Source organism: Hyaena hyaena, unplaced genomic scaffold (genome assembly GCF_003009895.1).
Source record: "Hyaena hyaena isolate Hyena2069 unplaced genomic scaffold, ASM300989v1 scaffold_7, whole genome shotgun sequence".
NCBI classification, from domain to species: domain Eukaryota; kingdom Metazoa; phylum Chordata; class Mammalia; order Carnivora; family Hyaenidae; genus Hyaena; species Hyaena hyaena.
This window is the reverse complement of record NW_024080639.1, coordinates 6,647,953-6,672,136: the sequence shown is the minus strand read 5'-3', so window position 1 is coordinate 6,672,136 and position 24,184 is coordinate 6,647,953. Positions and strand designations below refer to the sequence as shown.

Here is a 24,184-nt window from a genome sequence, read left to right as displayed (position 1 = left end):
AATACTTCTAGAAAAAATGAATTAAACCAGCTAACGTGTGAGAAGTGGATGGGTGGGTACTTTGGGCTGGGGTGAAATTTCCAGTGGCAGCATCATACACAGGCTCAAAACTGGCTGCGTCCTAGACAGTCTTGATAGCCAGTTTAGGGTAAGTCCTCTACCTTTGTTCTTCAGGATTGCCTGGGCTATTGTAGGTCCTTCATTATTTTTTAATGATTGTTTGTTTGTTTATTTATTTGAGAGTGCAGAGAAGAGCAGAAAGAGAGGGAGACAGAGAATCCCAAGCTGCCTCTGTGGTATCAGCAAAGCAGGGGAGGGGCAGGGAGAGGTTGACAGAATCCCCAACTGGCTCCATGCTGTCAGTGCAGAGCCTGAGAGCCTGATGCAGGGCTCAAACCCACACACTGCAAGATCATGACCTGAGCCAAAATCAAGATTCAGGTGCTCAACTGCCTGAGCCATCCAGGTGTCCCTGTAGGTCCTTGTTTTGATGTTTTGATTCTAATTGCATTGAATCTGTAAATCAGTTTGGGGAGAATTGATCATTTGATATTATCATGTCTCCTAATTTATGGCCAGCTTGATTTCTTTTAAGTCTTAATAAATGTTTTAAGTGTTTTAATAGTTTTAAGTGACGAGCTTTTGCATATTCTTTCTTTAGATATATTGCTCGTTACTGGATCTTTGTGGTATGCAAATAATTGTGAATGGTGTTTTTAATTTTTTATTTTCTAATTTTTTTCTGCTGCTACCATATGGGGATACTCCAGCAAACTTGCCAAATTGATTTGTTAATTCTAAGTATAGATTCTTCTGGATTTTCTTTGTACACCATCAGTCATGACAAATGGAAATAATGTCAGTTTCTACTTCTTCCTTTGCCATTATTACACCTTTTATTCCATGTCTTCCCTAATGCACTAGCTGAGACCGTCAGGAAGATGTTGAATAGATACAGTAGTAATACCCAAAGTATGCAGAAAAAAAAAAACTGTGAAGAAATTACCAGCCTATATAGCCTTTATTTTGTGCCATTTGGGCCACCACTCTTCGCCTAATTGATGATGATAAAATCTCATTTGTACAGGATTCTCAGTAGCTACCTAGTTTGACTCCAATTCAATTCATATCTTTTTGCAAGATTCCCCGATAAACACTATGCCTTGCCTATTTGATTCTGTTAACAGATGCATCTTTATAAACTTGGCTTTCTATTTCCCAGTCCCCAGGAAAATAGAAGCTGTAAGTTATGAAAAAAAGCTAAGTGGTTGGGTGGTGTGAGTCATAAGCCGTAGGATTTGATGTCAGTGAAAACATGCCTGTCCTTCCATGATATGTTCCCTGGGGGCCCTGCTGACCACAGATTGGACTCTGTGACAATTTCTGTAGTTCGGTCTGGATCCCAGTTTGACTGGGTTGCATTTTGACATATATTGTTTCTCTGGTACATTTGTCTTGGGTACGACAGTAAAATCGACCTGATGTTAAGTGGAAGAAGGTAGACATAATAAGCTTAATTTTTTAGTGTGTCCCTTCCAGACAACTTCACAGTTAAAAATACATCAAGATAAAATATTTGAATTTTATGTCACAAGTTCTCCTCATCCTTTCAGTTTTCCCAGTGCAGCCACTACTGACTGGGGGAGGGCAAGTACCCTGCCGCCTTGGCACTTCTGCTTAGTACTGCCAAGAGCCAGAAGGCCAGAGGCCGTGGGAAGAACCGTGTGCTGAGGGGGTTGCATGCCTGCGCCTTGTTTATTGTGCTTTCGTCATGTACATGCCACTCATTTTCTAAGCTAGCTCTTCTCCTAGCCTTTCTCGGGTCCGTTTCTGGGATGAATCCTCTTCTGTTGGGCCACCTTCAGTATTCTTTGTTGTGGCTTCCTGCCATTGACTTCTCAGGCCCTGAGTATCCTTTATGATAGTTATTTTAAGTGTGGCTCTTCTGTAACCAAAACAGGAAGCTGTTCCTGCAAGAGAATCAAGTGTTTTGATTTTTTTCAGCTGTTTTGTTTTTCTTTTTTTAAATCAGTCTTTTCTGAATCTAAATCCTACCTGTTCCCTCCTCACTTCTCTACTGTCATGAATATGTTTCTTGTATCGCTGGGAATACTGTAACCTGGAGTAGTACAGAAACATTGTAATGTTTTTGGGAAGTGACCTATGAGCTTTATGTAACTTTTTGCTGAATTCTTTTGTCTTTGACTTCTTGGAACAGTCTTGTACTTGTTGCAGGAACTGTCCCTGTCTTTCAGATTTTACATTACTTATCTAATGCTGTGTAACAAATTACCCCAGAACTTAGTGATTAAAGCAGTTAGCGAGCATTTATCATCTCACAGTATCTGTGGGTGAGGGATCCAGGAGCAGCTTAAATTTCACTTGAGGAGTTCTGGCTCAAGACCTCCCATGAGGTTAGAGTCAAGCTGTCAGCCAATTTGAAGGCTTAACTCAGGGAAGATGTGCTTCCAAGGTCACCTCCATGGTGGTTAGCAGACTGTTCCTTGCAGATTATTGGCCAGATCTTCAGTCTCTCACCATATAGGGCTCTCCCGAGGCTCACAACATGGCCACTGGCTTTCTCCTGTCAAAGTGATATGTGAAAGGGAAAATCAGAGGATTCTAGAACAGAAGCTATAATCTGATATAATCATCACTTCTCCCACATTCTGTTGGTCGCACAGACCAGTTCTGGTAGAGATGGCACCACACAGGCGTGTGACACCTAGGAAGTGGGGATTGCTGGGGGTCATCTTGAAGACTGGCTCTCACAGATTCTTTTTCTCCTTTATTTTAAAGAAGGCTTATATACATCTCATGTCTATTAATACAACCTGCATTTTCAAGAGTTGAGATAGTTTGTTTAGAGTTCTAAAGAAAACCTGTGGTTTGGTTGTTGCTAGAGAGTGGAAATTCCTGTGCTGCAGAAACAGTTCAGAGTAGCTGTGTTACTCTGCTAGGTGGGCCTTTGAGGGAGAAGAGCTTAATGAGACTAACAAACGAGAGGTTCATTAGCAACAATTGAAACAGCCTTTTTTGTCAACTTTTAATGTGGATTTTGTTGATGTCCTTGTTTGTTTTCTTTGGGGACATAAAATCTTTGTTAGCTGTTTTTTAGTGCAGCAAGGATAATTGAGTAGTTTAGTATTACTTGGTTCCAGTTACATGTAAACGTCCTCAAATGTCTGAACCTGAGTCCTGTATCTTCCTTTCTGGCTAGTGTTAGAACAAAAAAGAGAGAGTAGTTTGGGTGTGTGCCTCTGAACCTGAAAACCATACGCCATATGCTTTGGCTGTTTATTTTAGATTGTTTTAATACCCAGAAGTCAGATTTTTCATTTCTGTGTCTGATGGTTAAGAGGTCTTTGAGCACCTTGTAACAAGTCCCAGTTTTAGTATTTATGGACGCTGGGTTTAAATTGGCCTGTGTTTTTCTAATCTTTAAGCTACACAAGTTTGAATATTTCTGCTTATTCTTATAGAATTTACCAATTTAAACAGCTTTAGCAATTTAGCAGCCATCAAAATCTCAGAAACTTTTTTGTCAGGAGGATTTTTCTAAGCCAACACTGAAGTCTGTGCCATTGAATCATGGCACGGGCCATGCCGTTGATCATGATCCATGTGTCATACTTGAGCTTATTTCTTATCTAGGATCCAGGTCACATAGACGGACTTAGAAGTTTTAATTCAGTTTTACATTTTCAGTATGTAAAGTCTTTCTTCACTTGTTCTTGCTTGTGTTTCCTTTGATTGTCTTAGTGGCTCAGGACAAATAAAATTTTCTAATAGTCAAAGGAACTAAGATTAACTGTGGAGGAAGATAGACTAAAGAGAGAGTTTTAGTCCCAAGGTACCTGGCTTGCTGGTTCTAAAGCTTCAGACGTTTGTAGGCTTCTATTACAGCTAATTGGATTTTACAAACCAAGATTACAAAAAAAAAAAAAAAAAGAAAGAAATCTAGAGAATAAGAGTTTCTATGCTAAATGTTTTTACATTTATAGGGATGGTAGGCAGCATGTTGTGTCCAAACATCTAAAATCAAGTGTTTTAATGCTGAAATGAAAATATCATGTTGGCATGTAGTGTCAAAGTCATGAAGATATACTAAATATTCTTTTCTGACATTTATACTAATTTATTCATTGTTCCCTCATCAATATTGGCCTGGTTTAAGAAACATTTGTTTGCCTATATAGACCGGAAGGAAGTGACAATGAAGGAAAAACCCTACTTACGTATGATAGGAGACAAAATATTTGTTATTTAAACTCTATTTTGGGACAGGAACATCAAATACTGTCAAAGAACTAAAAAGCCATTGTTTTCATTTAATGAATCATATAGGAAGATGTCATGGCCTTTAAGTGTCATTGTCATCTGTAATCAAAACTAGCCTTTTAAGTTACAAGATATTAAAACAATAGTATTTTTTTTAAATATTACAAATGGTCTGCATTTTAACTGATATTCCAAAAAGTTTCCCAAGACTAGTTTTTGAATCTCTAATACAGGAAATGAAATTTATTCAGGCAGAAAATCTGCTGTAGAGACAGTGGTCCATGTTCCTTTGTCTGGTACAAAGTTAAGACCCTGTGTTTTGGACTCTTGTATAGTATTAACTCATTCAGTCAGTGAGTCAGCTAGCATTTACTGTATGCCAGGTTCTAGATTGGTTCCTGGGAAGCAGATGAAGGAAAACTCCTTTAACAAATATATTCAGGGGCGCCTGGGTGGCTTAGTCGGTTAAGCGTCCGACTTTCGCTTAGGTCATGATCTCGCGGTTCGTGGGTTCGAGCCCCGCGTCAGGCTCTGTGCTGACTGCCAGCTCAGAGCCTGGAGCCTGTTTCAGTCTGTGACTCCCTCTCTCTCTGACCCTCCCCTGCTCACGCTGTCTCTCTCTGTCTCCTAGAAATAAATAAAACATTAAAAAAAAATTTAAAAAAAACAAAAAAAAAAACAAATATATTCAATCCATCGTAGGAAGTAGATATATAAAAAGTAATTTTTAGATGTGAGACGTTTCAAGCATTGTGCCAGTGTTTAAGGTGCTATTAGGGGGCACCTGGGTGGCTCAGTCGGTTAAACATCCGACTTCAGCTCAGGTCATGATCCCATGATTCATGAGTTTGAGCTCCCTGTTGGGCTCTGTGCTGACAGCTCAGAGCCTAGAGCCTGCTTCAGAATCTATGACTCCCTCTCTCTCTGCCCCTCCCCCACTCACACTCTGTCTTTCTCAGTCTCTCAAAAATAAATGTTTAAAAAAAAGTTAAAAAAAAAGTACTGTGAGGCACTGAATTGATCATTGAAAGCTTTGTTTATAGATATTGTAGCTTTTTGAAATTGTTTTTAGTATATTGAGACAGTCGTCATTTGCTTACATCTCAGAATTAATTGGAATGGATAAATAGATGGGAAAATATATTTTCCAGATATTCCATTTTAATATTCTTTGTTTTCATGAACAGATAACTACTTCTAAAATTGCAAAATGGTTCACAGTCATAATTTCCATATATATCTCAGTATTTCCTATGTAGAAGTGTAAGTAGGTGAATTTGATAATTGGTGGTGTTAAGGTTGTATCATCAACCCCAAAATAATGAATTAAATACTGGCAGAAGGGATATAAAAGATTTTGTGGCCAGCATAAGGGTTTCTCTGGACATTTGAACCATGGATTTCTCCATTAGAGCTAGTTCCTTTAAAAACAACAACAACAGACTGAAAATATGCAGGCACAAATGCCTTGGCAGCTCGGGTCAGTAACTTGAATCTAAGTTGCATTTAGCACACTTCCTCTGGCTGGGAGCATGGTTTTCTGGAAAAGATTAACCTGAAACTGACAGCACAAATTATACAGTTGGAAATATTCAGGTTTTTCTGATTTGTTTTTAAGATACTATGTTTTCTCCTTTCTGCCTTCCCAAGAGAAAGCTCTCAGAAGCACTGTATCCATGGTCAGTTTAGCCTCAAGGCACATACTTGTACTATCTTGTAATAAATGACAAAGCCAGTTACAATCTCAGCATCTCAATCTCATTTTTTAAAGCAGACTCAGTTAAAAAAAAAAAAAGTAGTTTTTATAACTGCAACCATACATAGCTTCCTCTTCATGCCTAAATGCAGTCTGTATCCATATATACATACCCACACTTAAGAGTTGAGATATAAACAGTATTCCCCTTCATTGGTTCATGGACGACCTGTCTGCCAACTAGCTGTTCACACACCTAGTGACACACCTTCTGCACCCGTGCACACAAATAACAATTCAAGTGAATTTCATTTTGCTCCTGCTTCAGAATTCAGGAGCCCAGCATGATTGGATTCAACTTCCAAGAAAACGGTTTAATCATTCAGTAATAATATTATGTAATTAATCTTCACTAATTAAATATGTTTATGCTTACTTCACAAAGTCAGCATTAAGAAAAATAATCTTTTGGCAAATCAAAGTAATCATTGCTTTGGTGATTTGTCATTTGTCCAGAGATTTTACAAAGATTTATTTCAGCGGGCATAACTGAACAGCTACATTGTGTGAGGCACTGTGATGAGTTGGTGTGGCAAGGTTAGAGCTCATCTCGCTCATCTCATTCTACTGATAAGGAACCTAGGGCCCAGTTTCTTACACAAGGTTTTGCTCCATAACTGTTGAGTTATGGTCTGGGTGCTGTTCACTGCTTCAGCCTAAAAGGTGTTCTAGAATAGTGGGAACTACAATGAGAAAAGTGATACAGCATCTGTTGTGGTGATCTCACATAACTCTTAGAAGTTAGGAATTTGCTTAATTTGTGATGCAGGCCAGTAAAGATGTGAAAGTGTGGAAGTGATGTAATCAGAGCAGTGATTTCAATTCATTTTCAGGTAGTGAAGACAGACACAGCTTACCTTGGAGATTTTGAGGGCTTGGGTCCAGACCACCACCATAAAGTGAATCAAATGAATTTTTTTACTTCCCAGTACCTATAAAAGTTATATTTACACTATTTACACTATCCTCTAGTCTGTTAAGTGTGAATTGTCTTAAAAAATAATATATATACTTTAATTTAAAAATATTTCATTCCTAAAAATGTTAACCATCATAGCTTTCAGTGAATCATAATCATAATTTTTGCTGGTGGAAGATCTTGCCTCAATGATGATAGCTGCTGTTCAGGGTAGTGGCTGGTGAAGGTTTGGGGTAGCTGTGGTAGTTTCTTAAAATAAGACAGCAGTGAAGTTTGCCACATTGACTGTTCCTTTCACAAATGATTGCTCAGTAGCATGCGATGCTGTTTGGTAGCATTTACCCATGGTAGAACTTTCCAAATTGGGAGTCTGTCCCCTCAAACCTTGCCACTGCTGTATCAAATAACTTCATGTAATACTCTGAACCACCTGTTCTCATTTCAAGAATCTTTACTGTATCTTCACCAGAAGTAGATTCCATCTGAAGAAACCATTTTCTTTGTTCATCCATAAGAAGCAACTTCTCATCCATTAACATTTTGTCATGAGATTGCAGCAATTCAGTCCCATTTCCAGGCTCCACTTCTAATTCTGATTCTCTTATCCTTTCCACATCTGCAGATACTTCTCCAATGAAATCTTGAACCCCTCAAAGTCACCTGTGAGGATTGGAATCAACTTTTCCAAACTCCTGTACATGTTGATATTTTGACCTCTTCCCATGAGTTACAAGTGTTCTTAATGCCTTCCATAATGAATGGTGAATCCTTTCTAGATTTTCAGTTTACTTTGCTCAGATCCATCAGAGGAATCACTAATCTATGGCAGCTATAATCTCACATAAATGAATTTCTTAAATAAGATTCGGAAGTCAAAATTACTCCTTGATCCATGAGCTGCATAATGGATATTGTTTTAGCATATATGAGAACAGCATTAATCTCCTACATCATCATCAGAGGTCTTGTGTGACCAGGTGCATTGTCAGTGAGCAGCAGTATTTGGAGAGGAATCTTTTTTTCTGAGTAGTGGATCTTAACAGGGGCCCTAAAATATTCCATCAACCATGTTGTAAATAGATGTGCTGTCATTCAGGCTTTGTGGTTTTATTTCTGGAACACAGGCAAAGTAGATTTAGCCTAATTCTTAAGGGCCCTAGGATTCTTGGAGTGGTAACTGAGCATTGACTTCAACTTAAAGTTACCAGCTACATTAGCTCCTAACAAGAGAGTCATCTGTCCTTTGAAGCTCTAAAGGCATGGACTTTTCCTCTCTAGCAGTAAAAGTCCTTAATGGCATCTTCTTTCAATGGAAAGCTGTTTCATCTACATTGAAAATCTGTTTTTACTATAGCCACCTTCATTAATTATCTTAGCTGGATCTTCTGGATAACCTGTTACAGCTTCTTCATCAGTACTTGCTGCTTCTCCTTGTGCTGTTATGTTATAGGGATGGCTATTTTCCTTAAACCTCATGAACCAACTACTCCTAGCTTCAGACTTTTCTTCTGAAGCTTCCTCACCTCTCTCAGCCTGCACAGAATTAAAGAGACTTAGGGCCTTGGCTCTGGATTGGGCTTTGGCTTAAGGGAATGTGTGCCTGGTTTGATCTTCTCTCCAGACCACTCAAGCTTTGTCCATATCAGCAATAAGGCTGTTTAACTTTTATCATTCATGTGTTCACTGGAGTAACACTTTAAATTTCCTTCAGGAACTGTTCCTTAGCATTTACAACTTGGCTGCTTGGCCAAGAGGGTCGGCTTTCAGCCTTTCTTGGCTTTAGACATGCCTCCCTCACTGAGCCTAATCATTTTTACCTTTTGACTTAAAGTGTATGTGTGACTCTTCCTTTCACTTGAACACTTAGAGGCTATTGTATGGTTATTGATTAGCCTAATCTCAGTATTGCTGTGTCTCTGGGAACAGGAAGGCCCAAGGAGAGGGAGAAGATGGGAATGGCCGTCGTTAGCAATCAGAACACGTAACATTTACCGATTAAATTCACCCTGTTACATGGGCGTGATTTGTGGTGCCCCAAAATAATTACAGTAGTAACAGCAAAGATCACTGATCACAGACCACCATGTAATAATGATGAAAAAGTAAAATGCTGTGAGAATTGCTGAAATGTGGCACAGAGACAAAGTGAGCAAATCCTTTGGGAAAAATGGTGCTTACAGACATCCTCTAAGCAGGATGTACAGGCTAGTAAATGTCAGAGTCAAGATTCTAACCTAGGTAGACTAGCTTGAAGGCTAAACTTAGTGGATATACTGTTCTTTCATTATTCCTGTATATCCTGTGTCCATTGCCCCTGTAACAACTGTTTGAAGTGTAGATACTATTTCTCTCATCTCAGAAGAGAAAGTGAAAGCTTAAAATGATAAGGGAAATGAACATTCTGGACAGGAAAAAAGAAAGCAATTCTATTTATAATAGCAGATGGGAATCAAAACTACAATGAGATATCACCTCACACCTGTCAGAATGACTGAGATCAAAAACACAGAACAACAGGTGTTGGCGAATATTTAGATGTAGAAAAAGGAACCCTCTTGCACTGTTGGTGGGAATGCAGGCTGGTATGGTGGAAAATAGTATGAAGATTCCTCAAAAAATTAAAAATAGAACTGCCCTACAATCTAGTAATCGCACTACTGAGTATTTACACAGAAACGACAAAAACAGTAATTCAGAGAGGTACATACACCCCTATGTTTATTGCATCATTATTTACAATAGCCAAACTATGGAAACAGCCCAAGTGTCCATTGACTAATGATTGGATAAAGAAGTTGTGGTGTATACATACATAGTGGAATATTTTTCAGCCATAAAAAGAATGAGGTCTTGTGATTTACAACAATGTGGGTAGAGCTAGCGAGTATAATGCTAGATGAAATAAGTCAGAGAAAGATAAATACCATATGATTTCACTCATATGCAGAATTTAAGAAATAAAACAAGCAAAGGAAAAAAAACAAAAGACAAACCAAGAAACAGACTTTCAACTATTGAGAACAAACTGTTGACTGTACTAGATGGGAGGTGCAAGCAGGAATGGGAGAAATAGGGGATTGGTATTAAAGATTACACTTATCATAATGAGAAAAAACAAAATGGAAAAACAAATTCCATTTACAGTAACATCTAATAGAATTGAATACATAAGAATAAATCTCATCAAGGAGGTGAAAGATACCAAACATTACTGGAAAGAAATTTTAAAAGGCCTAATAAATGAAAGTATAGATAGACGGACTTAACATTGTTGAGATCTACAGTTTCAGTGTAGTCTACAGATTCAGTACAGTCTCTTCTGGAACTTCAAGTCTTTTTGAGAGAAATGGAAAAATCGATCTTCAAATTCATTAGGAATTGCAGCAGGCCCCAGCTACCCAAAGAAATCTTGAAAAAGATCAAAATGGGGGCGCCCGGGTGGCTTAGTCGGTTGGGCGTCCGACTTTCGCTCAGGTCATGATCTCGCGGTTCGTGGGTTCGAGCCCCGCGTCGGGCTCTGTGCTGACTGCCAGCTCAGAGCCTGGAGCCTGTTTCGGTCTGTGACTCCCTCTCTCTCTGACCCTCCCCTGTTCACGCTGTCTCTCTCTCTCTCCTAGAAATAAATAAAACATTAAAAAAAAAAAAGAAAAAGATCAAAATGGAGGACTCTCACCTCCTGACTTTGAATCTTCTGTTAACCTACATTAATTAAGATGGTATGATACTGGAATAAAGACAGACAGACCAGTAGAATAGAATAGAGAGCACAGAAATAAAGGCTCACATATATGGTCAGTTGATTTTTATCAAGGATGCCAAGACCATTCAATAAGGAAAGTCTTTTTAACAGGTAGTGCTGGGAAAATGCTTTTCACATGCAAAAGAATGAAGTTAGGCCCTTTCAAAACAAACAAATACAAAATTAATACAAAATTAAAATTTGATCAGTGTCCTAAATTTGAGAGCTTAAGTTATAAACTCTTAGATAAAACATTGGGGAAAATCTTCATGACATTAGATTTTACAATGAAATTATGGATAGAACACTAAAAGACACCATCAAGAAAGTTAAAAAAAAAAACCCACAGAATGGAAGAAAATATTTGCAAATCATATATCTGATTAGGGATTGATATCCAGAAATGTATAAAAAAACTCCTGCAACTTTAACCAACAAAAGCAACTCAATTCAAAAATGATCAAAGGACTTGAATAGACATTTCAAAGAAGATAGGCAGATGGCCAATAAGCACATGGAAAGATTCTCAACATCACTAGTTAGTAAATCAAATGAAAACCACAGTGAGATACTACTTCATGCCTATAAGAAAAAACAGGAAAATAAAAAGCATTGGTAAAGATGTAGAGAAATTAGAACCTTCATGCATTGTTGGAAGGAGCATAAAATGGTGTAGCTGCTGTGGAAAACCATTCATCAGTCCCTCAAAAAGTAAACCATATAACCTAGAAATTCCACTTGTAGGTGTATATCCAAAAGGGTGTGGAACACACGGACTCAGATACCAGTATTCACAGCAGCATTATTCACAATAGCCAAAAGACGCAAACAACTCAGTTGTCCATCAGTAGATGACTTGATAAGCAAAATGTGATAGATACATACAGTGGGAAAAAAGGATGAAAATTTGATGCTACAACATGACTAGGCTTAGAAAACCTTGTGCTAAGTGAAATAAGCCAGACACAGAAGGTAAATATTCTGTGATTCCATATATTGAGTTACCTAGGATAGGCACATTCGTAAAGACAGAAAAGTAGAATAGAACGGTGGATAAAGAGGGAGGTATTATTTAATGGCTACAGAGTGTATATGGAGATGATGAAGTAGTTTGGGTATACATGGTGGTAATGGTTATATCAGCATTGCAAATGTATTTAGTTCCACTGAATTGTATTCTTGCAGATGGTTAAAATCCATATTATATGATACATATGTTGCCATAATAAAAAGTTTTTAAAAAGTTAAGGAAATTTCTCAAAGTCATAGAGCTTACAGGTGGAAAGAGCTGGACCACAAACTCAGGCTCTCTTGACTCCAAGGGCTCTTGGAGGTAAGGAGGGTGAGTTGTACATCTACTGTATATTTCTGAGGATCTACCCAAAGACAAGAATACTGAAAATGGACGTTTCGTGTTTTTGTACCTAAAGCAATATGGTGTATTTGTATATCTGTCTGAGACCCTAAGATCTTTTTAATTGAAAAATATTAGCTACTCAAGATGGTTAAGAGTTGGCTGCTGGGAAGATCTATCACTCTTAATAGCAAAATCATCACTATCATACAAATATAAAATGACCACGCATGAAAAGATTTTTATTAACCTATTAACAGTTGGTTTTCTGGTGATCCAGAAAGTGCACACATACCTACAGAGGCAGTCAAGAATGCTGAAATGTGCAAAACCAGCATCTTGGGAAAGGGAGAGGATCTGCTGTACCTGTACTGGACAAAGTTCACTTTCATTTCTATGGACGAGCATCATTTGCATTACTCTCTGGTTACTATACATACAGAATTGAAAAATAGCTTCAAAGCAGTAAGACACAGACCGGCTGGAAGAATACACTGGACAGAATACACAGCAGTCTCTTTCCACCCATTTCCAAGTCTTTCATAAGTTTTTGTTTTGTTTTACAAAACTCATAAAAGAAAATCCTTGTCTGTATTACCACTTAGGTTGATTATTTCCAGTTAGGAAGAAAATAACCTAATCTCTAAATTTCCCACCTGGCTGCCTTGTTATGTCAAGGAGCTCTTGAAATACAGACAGTTTTTCTAAACTGGACAGCAGGGTTGGAACAAAAGAGGTAACCTTGGCCAGGAGCCAGGAATCCTGGTACTGTCTCTGATTTGCTGTGCAATTTGCTGTGCACTTAAGACAGCTGGTTTAACTTCCCTGGCTCTCAGTTTCCTTGAGTGTAAAATGGAGAGCTGGGCCAGCTTTGACTTTCTGCCTGGGCTTTGAAATTTTATATATCATGGTTTTCTCCTATGCTTATTTGAATTCCTGATTCTTCCTGAATTCTGCTAATCCTCAGAATGGGACCCAAACATTCTCAGGAAACTATTTCCCATGGACATTGTATTAATATGACAGAAACAGGTAGTATTCATTTCTTTGAAGAATTAACCCTGTGTTTGGGTCCTGGTGATTGTTGGCTGCAGTTAACAGTATTATGGTATACTCCATTCTTTCCTCCTCCAACTCTACCCTGCCAGCATTAAAAACCCACTCTTTGGGGGGCACCTGGGTAGCTCAGTCTGTTAAGTGTCCGACTTCAGCTCAGGTCATGATCTCGCAGTTTATGAGTTTGAGCCCCATGTCAGGCTCTGTGCTGACAGATCAGAGCCTGGAGACTGGTTTGGATGTGTCTCCCCCTCTCTCTGTCCCTCCCATGCTCATGCTCTGTCTCTCAATAATAGATAAACATAAAAATTTTTTTTTCAAAAACCTACTCTTTGTGAAAATGAACACTCCTTCCATAATCAAGATGAAAGGGTTTCTACTATCGCTATGCCAGAAAATGTAGCTTTTGAGCTCATGAGCTGGCACTTGAGATTGTAGTGCATGTTTGACGTTAAGCAGAGTACAGAGAATAAGTGATAACTAAAATGTTCTGTCTGCAGTAAAGATGATTATAGAAGACCTAGGGCTGTCTGGTTTCCTCAATTTTCATTTCCCCTACATTCTGGGGAATTGTACGTTAGTAGCTTTTTTGGGTTCTTGGCCTCTGCTACTTTCCATTGGTTAGATCACCTGCCAAGAGACACTATTTGCCACAAGATTTATTCAGAAAACAAGAAACTTTTTTCTTTTTAACACAAAGCTACTGGCATTTTCAGAGGTATTATAGCCCTGTATTCTTCTTCCTTATCTCCCTTCTTAATGTCTTCCTCTCTCCTTCCTTCCCACAGTGATTCTTGGGCTTTTGGGCCTGCTTTCATTTAAGTCATGCTCCTCTGTGAGGGGGAAATGTGGGTGGAAAGGAGCACTCGATCCAATCGTGTCCCAGGGACAGCTGCTCAGGAAAGCCTAATCCTTTCTCATGAGGCGTTTGTAGCTATAGAGTATCCTTTCCTAATAACCGTGTGACATCAACTCCAGAGCCTGGCTTAGCCCCCACTGCATTCTTGCTGTGCCAGCAGCCATCACCACAGCACACGTCTGTTTGTTGTGCTGCAGGGGGGCCACGGTTGAGCAGAGCAACTGACTGCATTGCAGGTTGTGCCCCAGAGTGCTGCTCCCTTATCTGCTCCCTTCATGCAGTGAAACTCCTTGGTTATTCCCTGACCATCCTGGCTGTGTCCTGAATTAGACTCTTAAAACAGGCTGATAACGGGGATGAAAGAAGAGCTTGGAGACATCTCTGAGCAGAGTTAATCAACAAGAAGAACTTCAGTTTCCTCCCACTTTTAGAGCAGTTTTATTTAAGTAAAGAAATAATTGAAGTAGAGTGAGGTTGAGCTAGCTTATTTTACTCATTTTACTTTTCCACATCCTTTCTTTTCAACCCCTATTTTATAGCACTTTATTACTTTTAAGAATATTTCTATATTTCAGTTATTTCAATAATTTCAAAATTATTTCTAAACAAAATTTTGGTAATGTAATAGTCATATATATTATAGCATATTGAAGAATCTTGAGTTTTGATTTCTTTTTCTTTTTTTCTTACATATGTTAAATTTATGTGATTCCCAGCCATTCTGTGACTGTGTCAAAGCCCTATCTCTGGGGCCCTGGGTGGAATTAGGTTGCATTTTGTCTTCTGCTAACAAAAGTGGCTAGAGTAAGACCTGCAAGTCTTAGCAGAGTCTGTGTAAAATATTTCTCCAACTATATAATTCACTTCCTCTTATTTACACATATTTGACTTTAAACATTGCTAAATTCTCCCAGTGACTCCATGAGGGTTACTATAATTATTATGGTTTTACAGATTAGAAAAACCAGAGACAGAGGTAAAGTAACTTTTTTCAAGGCCATCTAGGAAGTCAGAGTAGGATTGGAGACTTTGATTGACCATTTCATCATGTAATCTTAATCTCATAACTCAGGGAATAACTTTAACATTTTGGACTATAGCATGTCATTCATTCTCATATATATTACTATATTTTATTTTTTAGTGTTTATTTTTGAGACAGACAAAGCGTGAGCAGGGGGAGGGCAGAGGAAGAGGGAGACACAGAATCCGAATGAGGCTCCAGGCTTTGAGCTGTCGGCACAGAGCCCAACATGGGGCTAAAACCCATGAACCGTGAGATCATGACCTGAGCTGAAGTCAGATGCCTAACCTGCTGAGCCACCCTGGTGCCCCAGTTTTTTTATTTTATTTTTATTATTTTTAAGTGTTTGTTTATATTTGAGAGAGAGAGCATGAACCAGGGATGAGGCAGAGAGAGAGGAGACACCGAATCTGAAGCAGGCTCTAGGCTCTGCCTGAGCTGTCAGCACAGGGCCTGTCACAGGACTGGAATCCACGAACTGTGTAGTCATGACCTGAGCCAAAGTCGGACGTTTAACCAACTGTGCCATCCAAGTGCTCCTATTTTATTTTTTAATGTTTGTTTATTTTTGAGAGAGAGAGAGTGAGTGAACAGGGGAGGGCAGAGAGAGATACTGAATCCAAAGTAGGCTCTAGGCTCTGAATTGTCAGCACAGAGCCGGACTCTCATGTATATTTATATTATGTTATATTGGTAAAAATTGTGCCATGTGAAAGTGGATACTCTCCCCTTTCTACAAATTGACATTGTTTCAAAAGAATTTTCTCACATTACTTTAAAACTCTTGGGAAACAATCTTAGTGACTGTGTAGTATTTTATTGGATGGATGTTCCACAGTTTTACTTAACCATATTCCTAATTTGAGTATCTATATTAGATCTAATTTCCTATTGGACCTAAATATAGCCAGTGCTGCAGCAGGTAGGTTTGTTGTCAAAACCGTTGCCTACATAACACTTGTCTACACCTCTCATTGTGACCTTAAAGACCGGTTCCTGCAAAATCGGACCGCTGGGTCCGAGAGTGTGAATATTTGGGAGTCTTTCAGTGTATTGACAAATGGCTTTTCTGAAAGATTGAATCACTTTTTAGATTTCCATAAGCTCAGTGTTTGGGAAGACCTCTTCACTTTCTTTAACACTGATCTTTTTCATTTCTTAAACTTCTTTGCTCATTAGTTTAATTTGGTAGCCAGGAAATGGTATCTTGCTTTTATAATTTACATTTCTTTGCTGCTTAGTGAAACCATCCTCTTTCACATGACTGTTGGCCGTTTAGGAAGCACTTGCAGGACAGGGCATGTGTTATGTCAACAGAGATTGAACTTTTTTTTAATTGTTGCTGTTTGCCTTGCCTTAAAAAGCACCCCTTGCTGGGATGCTACAGTCGGGGGCAAGGCCAGTAGTGAACCGTTGGGACTCTGCCCCTGTCTTCTCTTGGTACTGATCCCCCTGATGTGGGGAAGGGACCCGGCACTAGAGCTGAGTGCTTGAAACTTTGTGCATAGGATACTGGGCTTTCATCTATAACCCAGGCTTCATGCCTTGAATGGCATCTTTGGAGGCGCCTGGGTGGCTTAGTTGGTTAAGTGTCTGACTTCGGCTCAGGTCATAATCTCACGGTTTGTGGGTTTGAACCCCACGTCAGGCTTTGTGCTGACAGCTAGCTCAGAGCCTGGAGCCTATTTCAGGTTCTGTATCTCCCTCTCTCTGACCCTCCTCTGTTCACTCTCTCTCTCTCTCTCTCTCTCTCTCTCTCTCTCTCTCTGATGTAAATAAAACATTAAAAAAAAATTGAATGGCATCTTTGTTGAGATGATGTTTTGGTTGGTTGCTTTAATGAGGAATTGAAGTGTGAATTCTCTGAATTTTTGGTAGCTCCTTACTCTCACTTTGCAGTACTTGTAGATCCTAGTGGATGATTCTTAAAATCCAGTGCTGGCCTGTCGTTCCTGATTAGCCAGCACCATCTTTTTGGTGTGAGCTTTAGTTCTCTAGGTTTGTATTCTAATGGTGGAACATATTGAAGCACAGATTAGTTTTAAGTTTATTAAATGTTTCATAACTCAGTTGCTGCTCCTAAAGCCTGAAGTAAATTGCCATCTTTTATCTTAATGAGGCCTAGTTTTGTTAGAAATATCTCTCCCCACCGCCACTCCCTCCATGCTCCAAGCCCTGAGTTCACTACCCCACTTGGAAAGGGATTGGATGTCCTGAAGCATTGGTTACGTAATTGTGGATTGGCTTTCACCCTTCCAGCATGACTTCCTCCTGTGATCGTGAATTCCAGGCTGGCAGCAGTAATTAGATCTCAGGAAAGCCCATCCAGCAGCACACCAGGAGAAAGGGCCTCACGGCCTCTTCTGTGTATAGGCTGAAGTTTCAGGACCCTTCATTTTTAGGGTACAGCAGTAGCCTTACACAAGTGATGCTTTTCTTTCTGTGTATTAATTTTAATTAAGCAGTAACACCTGCTTTCTGTGCTGCTTTGAGATCTAATGGAGCTCATCTGGCTGTTGAAGTGCCTTCCTGCCCTCCTTACTGATACTGCTCGGACAGGCTGCACACAGAGCAGCAAGCAGAAAACCTCCCATTTCCACAAGCTGCTGAGTAACCCAGTGATTGCTACAGTTAGTGAGACAGAAAAGTGCTATGGGAAGTTGGAGACATCAGGGAAGACTTCCTAGGATCCAAACTTTGAAAGCTGAAATGACGTTATGAAGAAATGACTATAGAATAGATATAACTCCAGACTTACATTTAAGGTACAACACATGCATTGCACTTGGCAATCTACAGAGGATTTTCTCCTGAATTCTATAGAGATAGATAGCGCAGGGTTTAATGCTGGGCCTACAGTCTGATGGCCAGAAAGAGGCAAAAAAGCTGAGTTCTTGTCAGTTTTCTGCCCTGTATCTCTCATGATTCAGTCTTGCAGAGGAACCCGTAAGGCCCTGTAGGAGAGCAGATGAAGGGAGCCATTCACAGTGAAGGTCATAGCAAGGTTGTTCTACACGGGGGCTCATTTAGGAACATCCCAGGATGTCTCCAGTTATCATTAGAGTCTAAAATTAGGGTCTAATATTGTTAAACATGTTTAGGAATCACTTTTAGAAGGAAAGGAGTTAGTGAAAAACAATTCTTTTAACTTCATGAGATATCAGAATAGAAGAATCACAGCAAAAATAAAATAGACAGGGGTGACTTTATAATGACAATATATCGTGTGTTACCGTATACAGTAATCATTTCCAGAAGGAAGGGTATATATCTATAAAAAAAAAAGTCATGAAAGAAAGATGCCCTAAGCATTTCATGAGACACTGGGTGTTGTATGTAAGCCAATTTGACAATAATTATATTTAGATATTTTTTTATTTAAAAATTAAAAAACATTTTCTGAGATAGTACAAGAACTAGAAGAATTATGTATGGCAAAGCTAAAAGAAGAGCAGAACTAGGAATGAGGATGAATACAAGTCAGATATTATGTAGTTTTCTAATGTTTTTATTTTTGAGAGAGAGCGTTTGTGCGCCAGCCGGGAGGGGTAGAGGGGGCCTGGATCCAAAACCAGCTTCACACTGACAGCAGCAAGCCCAATGCAGGGCTCCAACTCCAGAGCTGTGAGATCATGACCTGAGTCAAAGTTAGACATTTAACAGACTGAGCCACCCAGGCGTCCCTCATGTATGTTAAACATCTATTTTTTAGGTTTCTGGCTAAGTAACATTTTTCTTCCCTCAAACGAATTACAGAGACCAGTAGAAAGTGGTCTGATAGGTCAGTTGGCTCTTGCTCCTTGTATGTCTAGGCTCAAACCAAAATGAGTCCATACTCTAACAAGTTGTTAGCAAGCAGCGCTCTTAGGCAGGTAAAGAGAATAGTCCTTCATTTGGGGCATTTCAGACCAGGCTTCATATTTTCTTACCCTGGCACTGCCATTATATTTGTTTTTATTGGAAAGTGATAATCTTGGAGTTGAGCTATATGTTTACCAAAAGAAGCACTGCTTATACTGGGATCTGTCATTTCCAAGTTCATGCTGCCTGTCAGGGACACCTGATGGAACTCCTCTGAAGAGGGAATTCAAAACTGTGTTCCATTGATCTAATGAAATTATACAAAGTAACCTATTGCATTTGGCCCTTCAGTATCTGTTCTCTAAAGTTGAACAGAGCCAGGCATTGTTCCTAGCTTAAGAATATAATAAAAGAAGACAGGCAAAGTTGTGCCTTAGGGGTAGAGGACAAACAGGTTTGAATAAACGAACAAGACAATACATTACATCACCTTCAAGGGGCTCTTGAAAGACTGATTCTCTGCCGGGGTTCTGTAGATCACAAGGTGAATTTTTGTGCCTGAATAAATGCATAAAGGTGACTGATCTGTTAAATCAGTCTGTGCTTCTGTTTAATATATACTGCTAATGAATTTGCAAAGCTGCCAATCTCTGAGAATCTCTAAATATATTTTTCTCTCTTAGGTTGCAAAGAACACATCTTAGAAGATGCAAAACCTGAGTCTATCAGTGACACTACGGACTTAGCCCTACCACCCGAAATGCCGATTTTGATTGATTTCCATGCTCTGAAAGACATCCTTGGGCCCCCCATGTATGAAATGGAGGTGATCATTCTCATTTCCTTTGTTGATACCCACCAGTTTACTCTGATGGTTGCTTCACAGGTTGGGAGAGAGAGAGAACCAGGTGATTTGGGAGGCGGAATTTTGTTTGGAGATTGGAAACTTTTTTTCTCTGTAGTGTTGAATTTTAGTGCTTTATGTGATGGTAATGCTGTTTAGACAGCCAGGGACCCTGGCCAGACCCTCTTCTGGATACCCAATCTGGCATCATTCTCTACCTTCTCGTTCCATTTTATGAACAATGTCTCTGACTTTCCTCCTCAGAATTCATATTCCTATTTCTATTAAGGATTTTTTGTGTGTGCTTTCAAAGGCTTGGGAGACAGTAGGCAAACAGCTTCGTACAAAATATCTGAAAACATGAACCTAGCATTAGCCTCAGACTGCCTGCTAGGGCAGACCCAGATGACATATTTCAAGTATCTGTCATTTCATTATTAATAAGTTTTTAAAAAGTTTCTTTTAGGCCCAAACCACGAAGCCCTATTTCCATCTTTCTCCCTAACTGCTCCTCACAGCAGACTATCCAGTCAGAAAGGCCTGAGCCCTAAGACTGAGTTGAAGCAGCTGGATGGAGGGGTGTTGAATCTGTGTTTACTGAGGGATTTTGATACATTTTATAGGATTCTTATGTGGGCTTTTACAGGTCAGTTGCTAGAAAAAATTTGTATTATACTATTGAACATATCATCTTTCTTCAGAAGCTTCACCTTCTTCCTTTTGGTTTAAGGGGGAAAAAAGATTTTCAGAAGAATAAATCTGATAAATTATACAGAAGAGAATCTCTCCATCTGATGTGTAAAATCACTTACCAGGGGCACCTGGGTGGTGCATCGGTTAAGCTTCCAACTTCAGCTCAGGTCATGATCTCGCAGTACACAAGTTCAAGCCCTGCATCAGGCTCTGTGCGGACAGCTCAGAGCCTGGAGCCTGTTTCAGATTCTGTGTCTCCCTCGCTCTCTGCCCCTTCCCTGCTCACGTTCTGTCTGTCTCTCTCTCTCTCAAAAATAAACATTAAAATAAAAATTTTAAAAATAATAAAATCACTTACCAGTAGATAGGATTTTCCTCAAGTGTTACAACTGAGGAGAGGAAAAGTAGTCACAAACCCATCTTGTTTATCTGTTTAAACTCTGAGTTGGTCATTAAAGCTAGTGAGCCTCTCTATAAAACTCTGTTACAAGAATAGCACTTTGTACTCTCAACAGTAAATCTGGTCTTGAACAATCGAATCAGAGGCAAATTGGGTATTTGAATTTTTCAGTTATCGTGGGTTTAAATTTTGAAATGTAAGAAATGGAGCAAAACTTCCCTTGGTGGAGAAAGTGAGTAAAACCTTTTTTTTTTTTTTTTGTTCTGAGAGAATGCAATTAATTGCCTTGAAAGTGAGGATGTAAACAGGTTCTGACTCCTGCGTTTCCAGTGGGCTTTTTTCTCTGAGATTTCTGGAACAGTGCGTTCCAGCAGTCCTTTGGGGGAATTTAAACTAGAGCAACAGATAAAACAAATTGATATATGTTTCTGTTGAATACACCCTTCTCTCCTGGCCATTTCTGTTATTAGGTTTGGAAGCATTGTTGACATTCTTGGAGCTTTGGCAAAAAGCCAAAAGAACAGAAATGAGAAGTGTCACAAACACTGTTCAGCAGCTCTGAAGAAACTCATTTTATTTCCCCTTAGACATCTGAGCACTTTCACCAACATGAATCTGAAAGGTAGAGTCCAGTAGGCATTTTGCCTTTATAAATAGCATCTTAAAATGGTAGACCTGGTGTTTGGGAGTTTGGAACATTTCATTCATCTTTTCCACACTTGAGAGACTTCACCCTGTAGCCCAGGGTTTCTGTCTGCCTCTAATGGTCTGATGACCTTCAGCTCCAAACTTCTTAATCACCCTTGCCTGAGCTTTTGCATCTCCAAGTTAAGATTTATGGAACATCTTTGTATTATCCCTGACGGCCATGACTGTGCTTTACACTTCAAGAAGCTTGAAGAGATCAAATGAGATTAAATTCACATAAGGTACAAAGGGCAAAGTCAATATTCAAACTCAGACCAGCTGATGGCAAGTCCAGTATTCTTTCTGCTCTTCTCCAGTACTGTGTCATACCAAGCTAATTCCTGCCTTTCTCTGCTAAAAGAGAATGGCTTGAAGTATGGCAGTTCCAAAAATAAAAAAGCCATCTGCTGTACGTCAGATTTTTGTTTATATTCTTACCAAATGTAGTGCTGTGTTTTGGAATGGGAGAGGTTGGGATGGGTTTCTTGGCCACTTTTTATGTGTATCTGTTAGGTATCAAGCACCACAGAACACCATCTAACAAGTAAGACATCTTTGAATCCTCAGTCATGGCCTCTTTCTAAGAACATTTGAGGAAGCAGGCTTAGAGTGTTTAAGTAACTTACGGGAAGACACAGCTTTTGCCAGAACTAAGATTTGTCTCAGGCCTGACTGACTCCAGAGGTGTGATCTGTCTCTCACGTGTGAGAGATGGCGCACCGGCACCTTGGGAGGCCTCGGTTCTCGTAGGGATTCACAGTGGCCAGTCTCTGTCGCTCTACTTCGTGTGCTCCTAGGTAAAAAGTCTGGAGAGAGATTACATTAGGAACGTTGGAGTATGTGTTGAGGTGATCCCACAGGGTTGTAAGGCACCTTTTTTGGTTTAAATGCCTATGTTCTCCATAAAGATAAAAGTCTAGGGCCCGTCATTTCTCGTAGAGTTTCATTCATTCAGTAAATACACATTAAGGTGCTGCTGGCAAATACAGTAGTGAGCAGTCCGGACCCAGTCTCCCCTTTCACAATGCTTGCTTCCATCGCAAAGATGAACAGGTTCACACATAACTCCAAGTTGAGGTTGGTGCTGTGAGGAAGACACACAGGCGGGACTGACATTGGGGCCACTCCTCTACACCACTGGAGACCCATTTATAGGTAGACTCGGCTTTGCTGTTGGATGATGGGGGGAACAAAGGAAACAGTCTTCAGGTGGGAGCAACGGGATCTTTCTATGGCAGTGCTGTCAGCTGAAGTGGGAAAGGCAGGCATGGAAGGCAAGGGCTGGTGCAGCCTCGTGAACATGTTAAGTGTGAAATGTCCAAGGCACAGGAGAGGAGACGTAAGGACATGCAGGCCTGTGGCTCAGAGGAGAGGTCTAAAGTGGAGTGTAAATTTAAGAGCTGTCGGAAAAGAGAACATTTAAAGTCCTAGAAATGTTGAGGTCACCAGAGGGAAAAGTATACCTAGAAAAAAGCCCGTGGCCTTCGGGAAGCCCCTAAAAATGCCAACAGTTAGGGTCATGGAGAGGAAGAGGAGCCCTCGGGGGACGGGGGGGTGGGTAAGAAACTAGGAAGTAACAGGTAAGAGGGAAATGGGTTTTATGCTGCCATGAAAACAAAGGAGCATGGCAAACAAACCCTTGAGAAGGAGGGGACATCCAAGTCTGTTTGCTGTTTGTGTATTAGCTTTGACATGGAAGTCCATGACCTCGAAAGAGGTGGTCCGCAGGGCATGGCGGGCATGATAGATTTGGGAGTATGTTGGACAAAGAGTGGGAGGTGACAGGAAAGCAAATTGTTGTGTGGGCAGCTCTTTTCAGAAGTTTGGCTATGAATGATTGCAGAGAAATGAGGTGGCTTGAAGGGAGGGTGGAAGCCACAGGAAGAATGTTTCCAAACACAGCCTTGTTTGCTGATAACAGCGGTCCCCTGGAGAGAGTACGATGGATGTTGCTAGAGGGTCAGTGGGGACAGAGTCTTTGGGAAGGTGAGATGGGGGTGGGATCCCGAGTGAGGGGGAAGAAATGGTATGTGTGTGATGAGGATCTCTTTGTGAGAGTAATGAACAAAGGGGCGAGAATAGTGAGTCGCTTACAAGAAAATGGTGATGGCACACGGGTTGGTTCGTCACACAAGGAGAGAACTGAAGCTAGGACAGAGCAGATGTGTGATGTGAAGGCGGCGGAGGTGATGGTCTCGAGAACAAGTGCCCTGGAAGGAGAAGAAAATGATCATGGGTGGAGGGGTGAATTCAGATTTCAGAGGTTGTGTGGTATCTGTTGGTGATAAGTGCTCAGAAGAGAGTGGTTGAGTTAAGGTGAGGAAACCGTTGGTGGAACTGTGGAGGTGTTCGGAGAACACAGAAGCCAGGTAGCAGAAGAGCGTCGGCTGGGAGGCTAGCAGGCCGCAGGTGGGATAGCGGGACGCGGGGGATAGGACACGGTGTGATGAGAAAGGAGAAAAGTGTTTGAAAGCAGAAAATGGGGAGAAGGGAATGAATGTGAGGAAGCCAGCTGCCGCAAACAGGTTTAGGAGAAAGGAGGAGGAAGAAGAGCTGAGAGGAGCAGGGAGGCCTGTCCCTCACCAGGTGATGAGCTCAGCCTCCCTGAGTGTGATGTGTTCATCTGACACGGTGAGTAATTGTATGTATGTGTTCGGGTGAATTTTAGAATTGGTGAGTTAATGTATGGAAAACACCCACCGTAGTGCCTGTCACTTGCTAAAAAAATGAACAATGCTAGTTCCTGCCACCATTGCACTCCCTAAAACTAA

The 24,184-nt window shown here is 40.2% G+C and overlaps 1 protein-coding gene across 1 annotated transcript in view; it reads left to right on the top strand.

The window, feature by feature from the left end:
• LONP2 (lon peptidase 2, peroxisomal) overlaps positions 1-24,184 on the top strand; it is a 103,912-nt gene that overhangs the window by 69,989 nt on the left and 9,739 nt on the right. Inside the window, exon 12 of the mRNA XM_039242144.1 lies at positions 19,473-19,615. Within this exon, the coding sequence (XP_039098075.1) occupies positions 19,473-19,615 (143 nt within the window). The remainder of the gene's footprint in view (positions 1-19,472; positions 19,616-24,184) is intronic.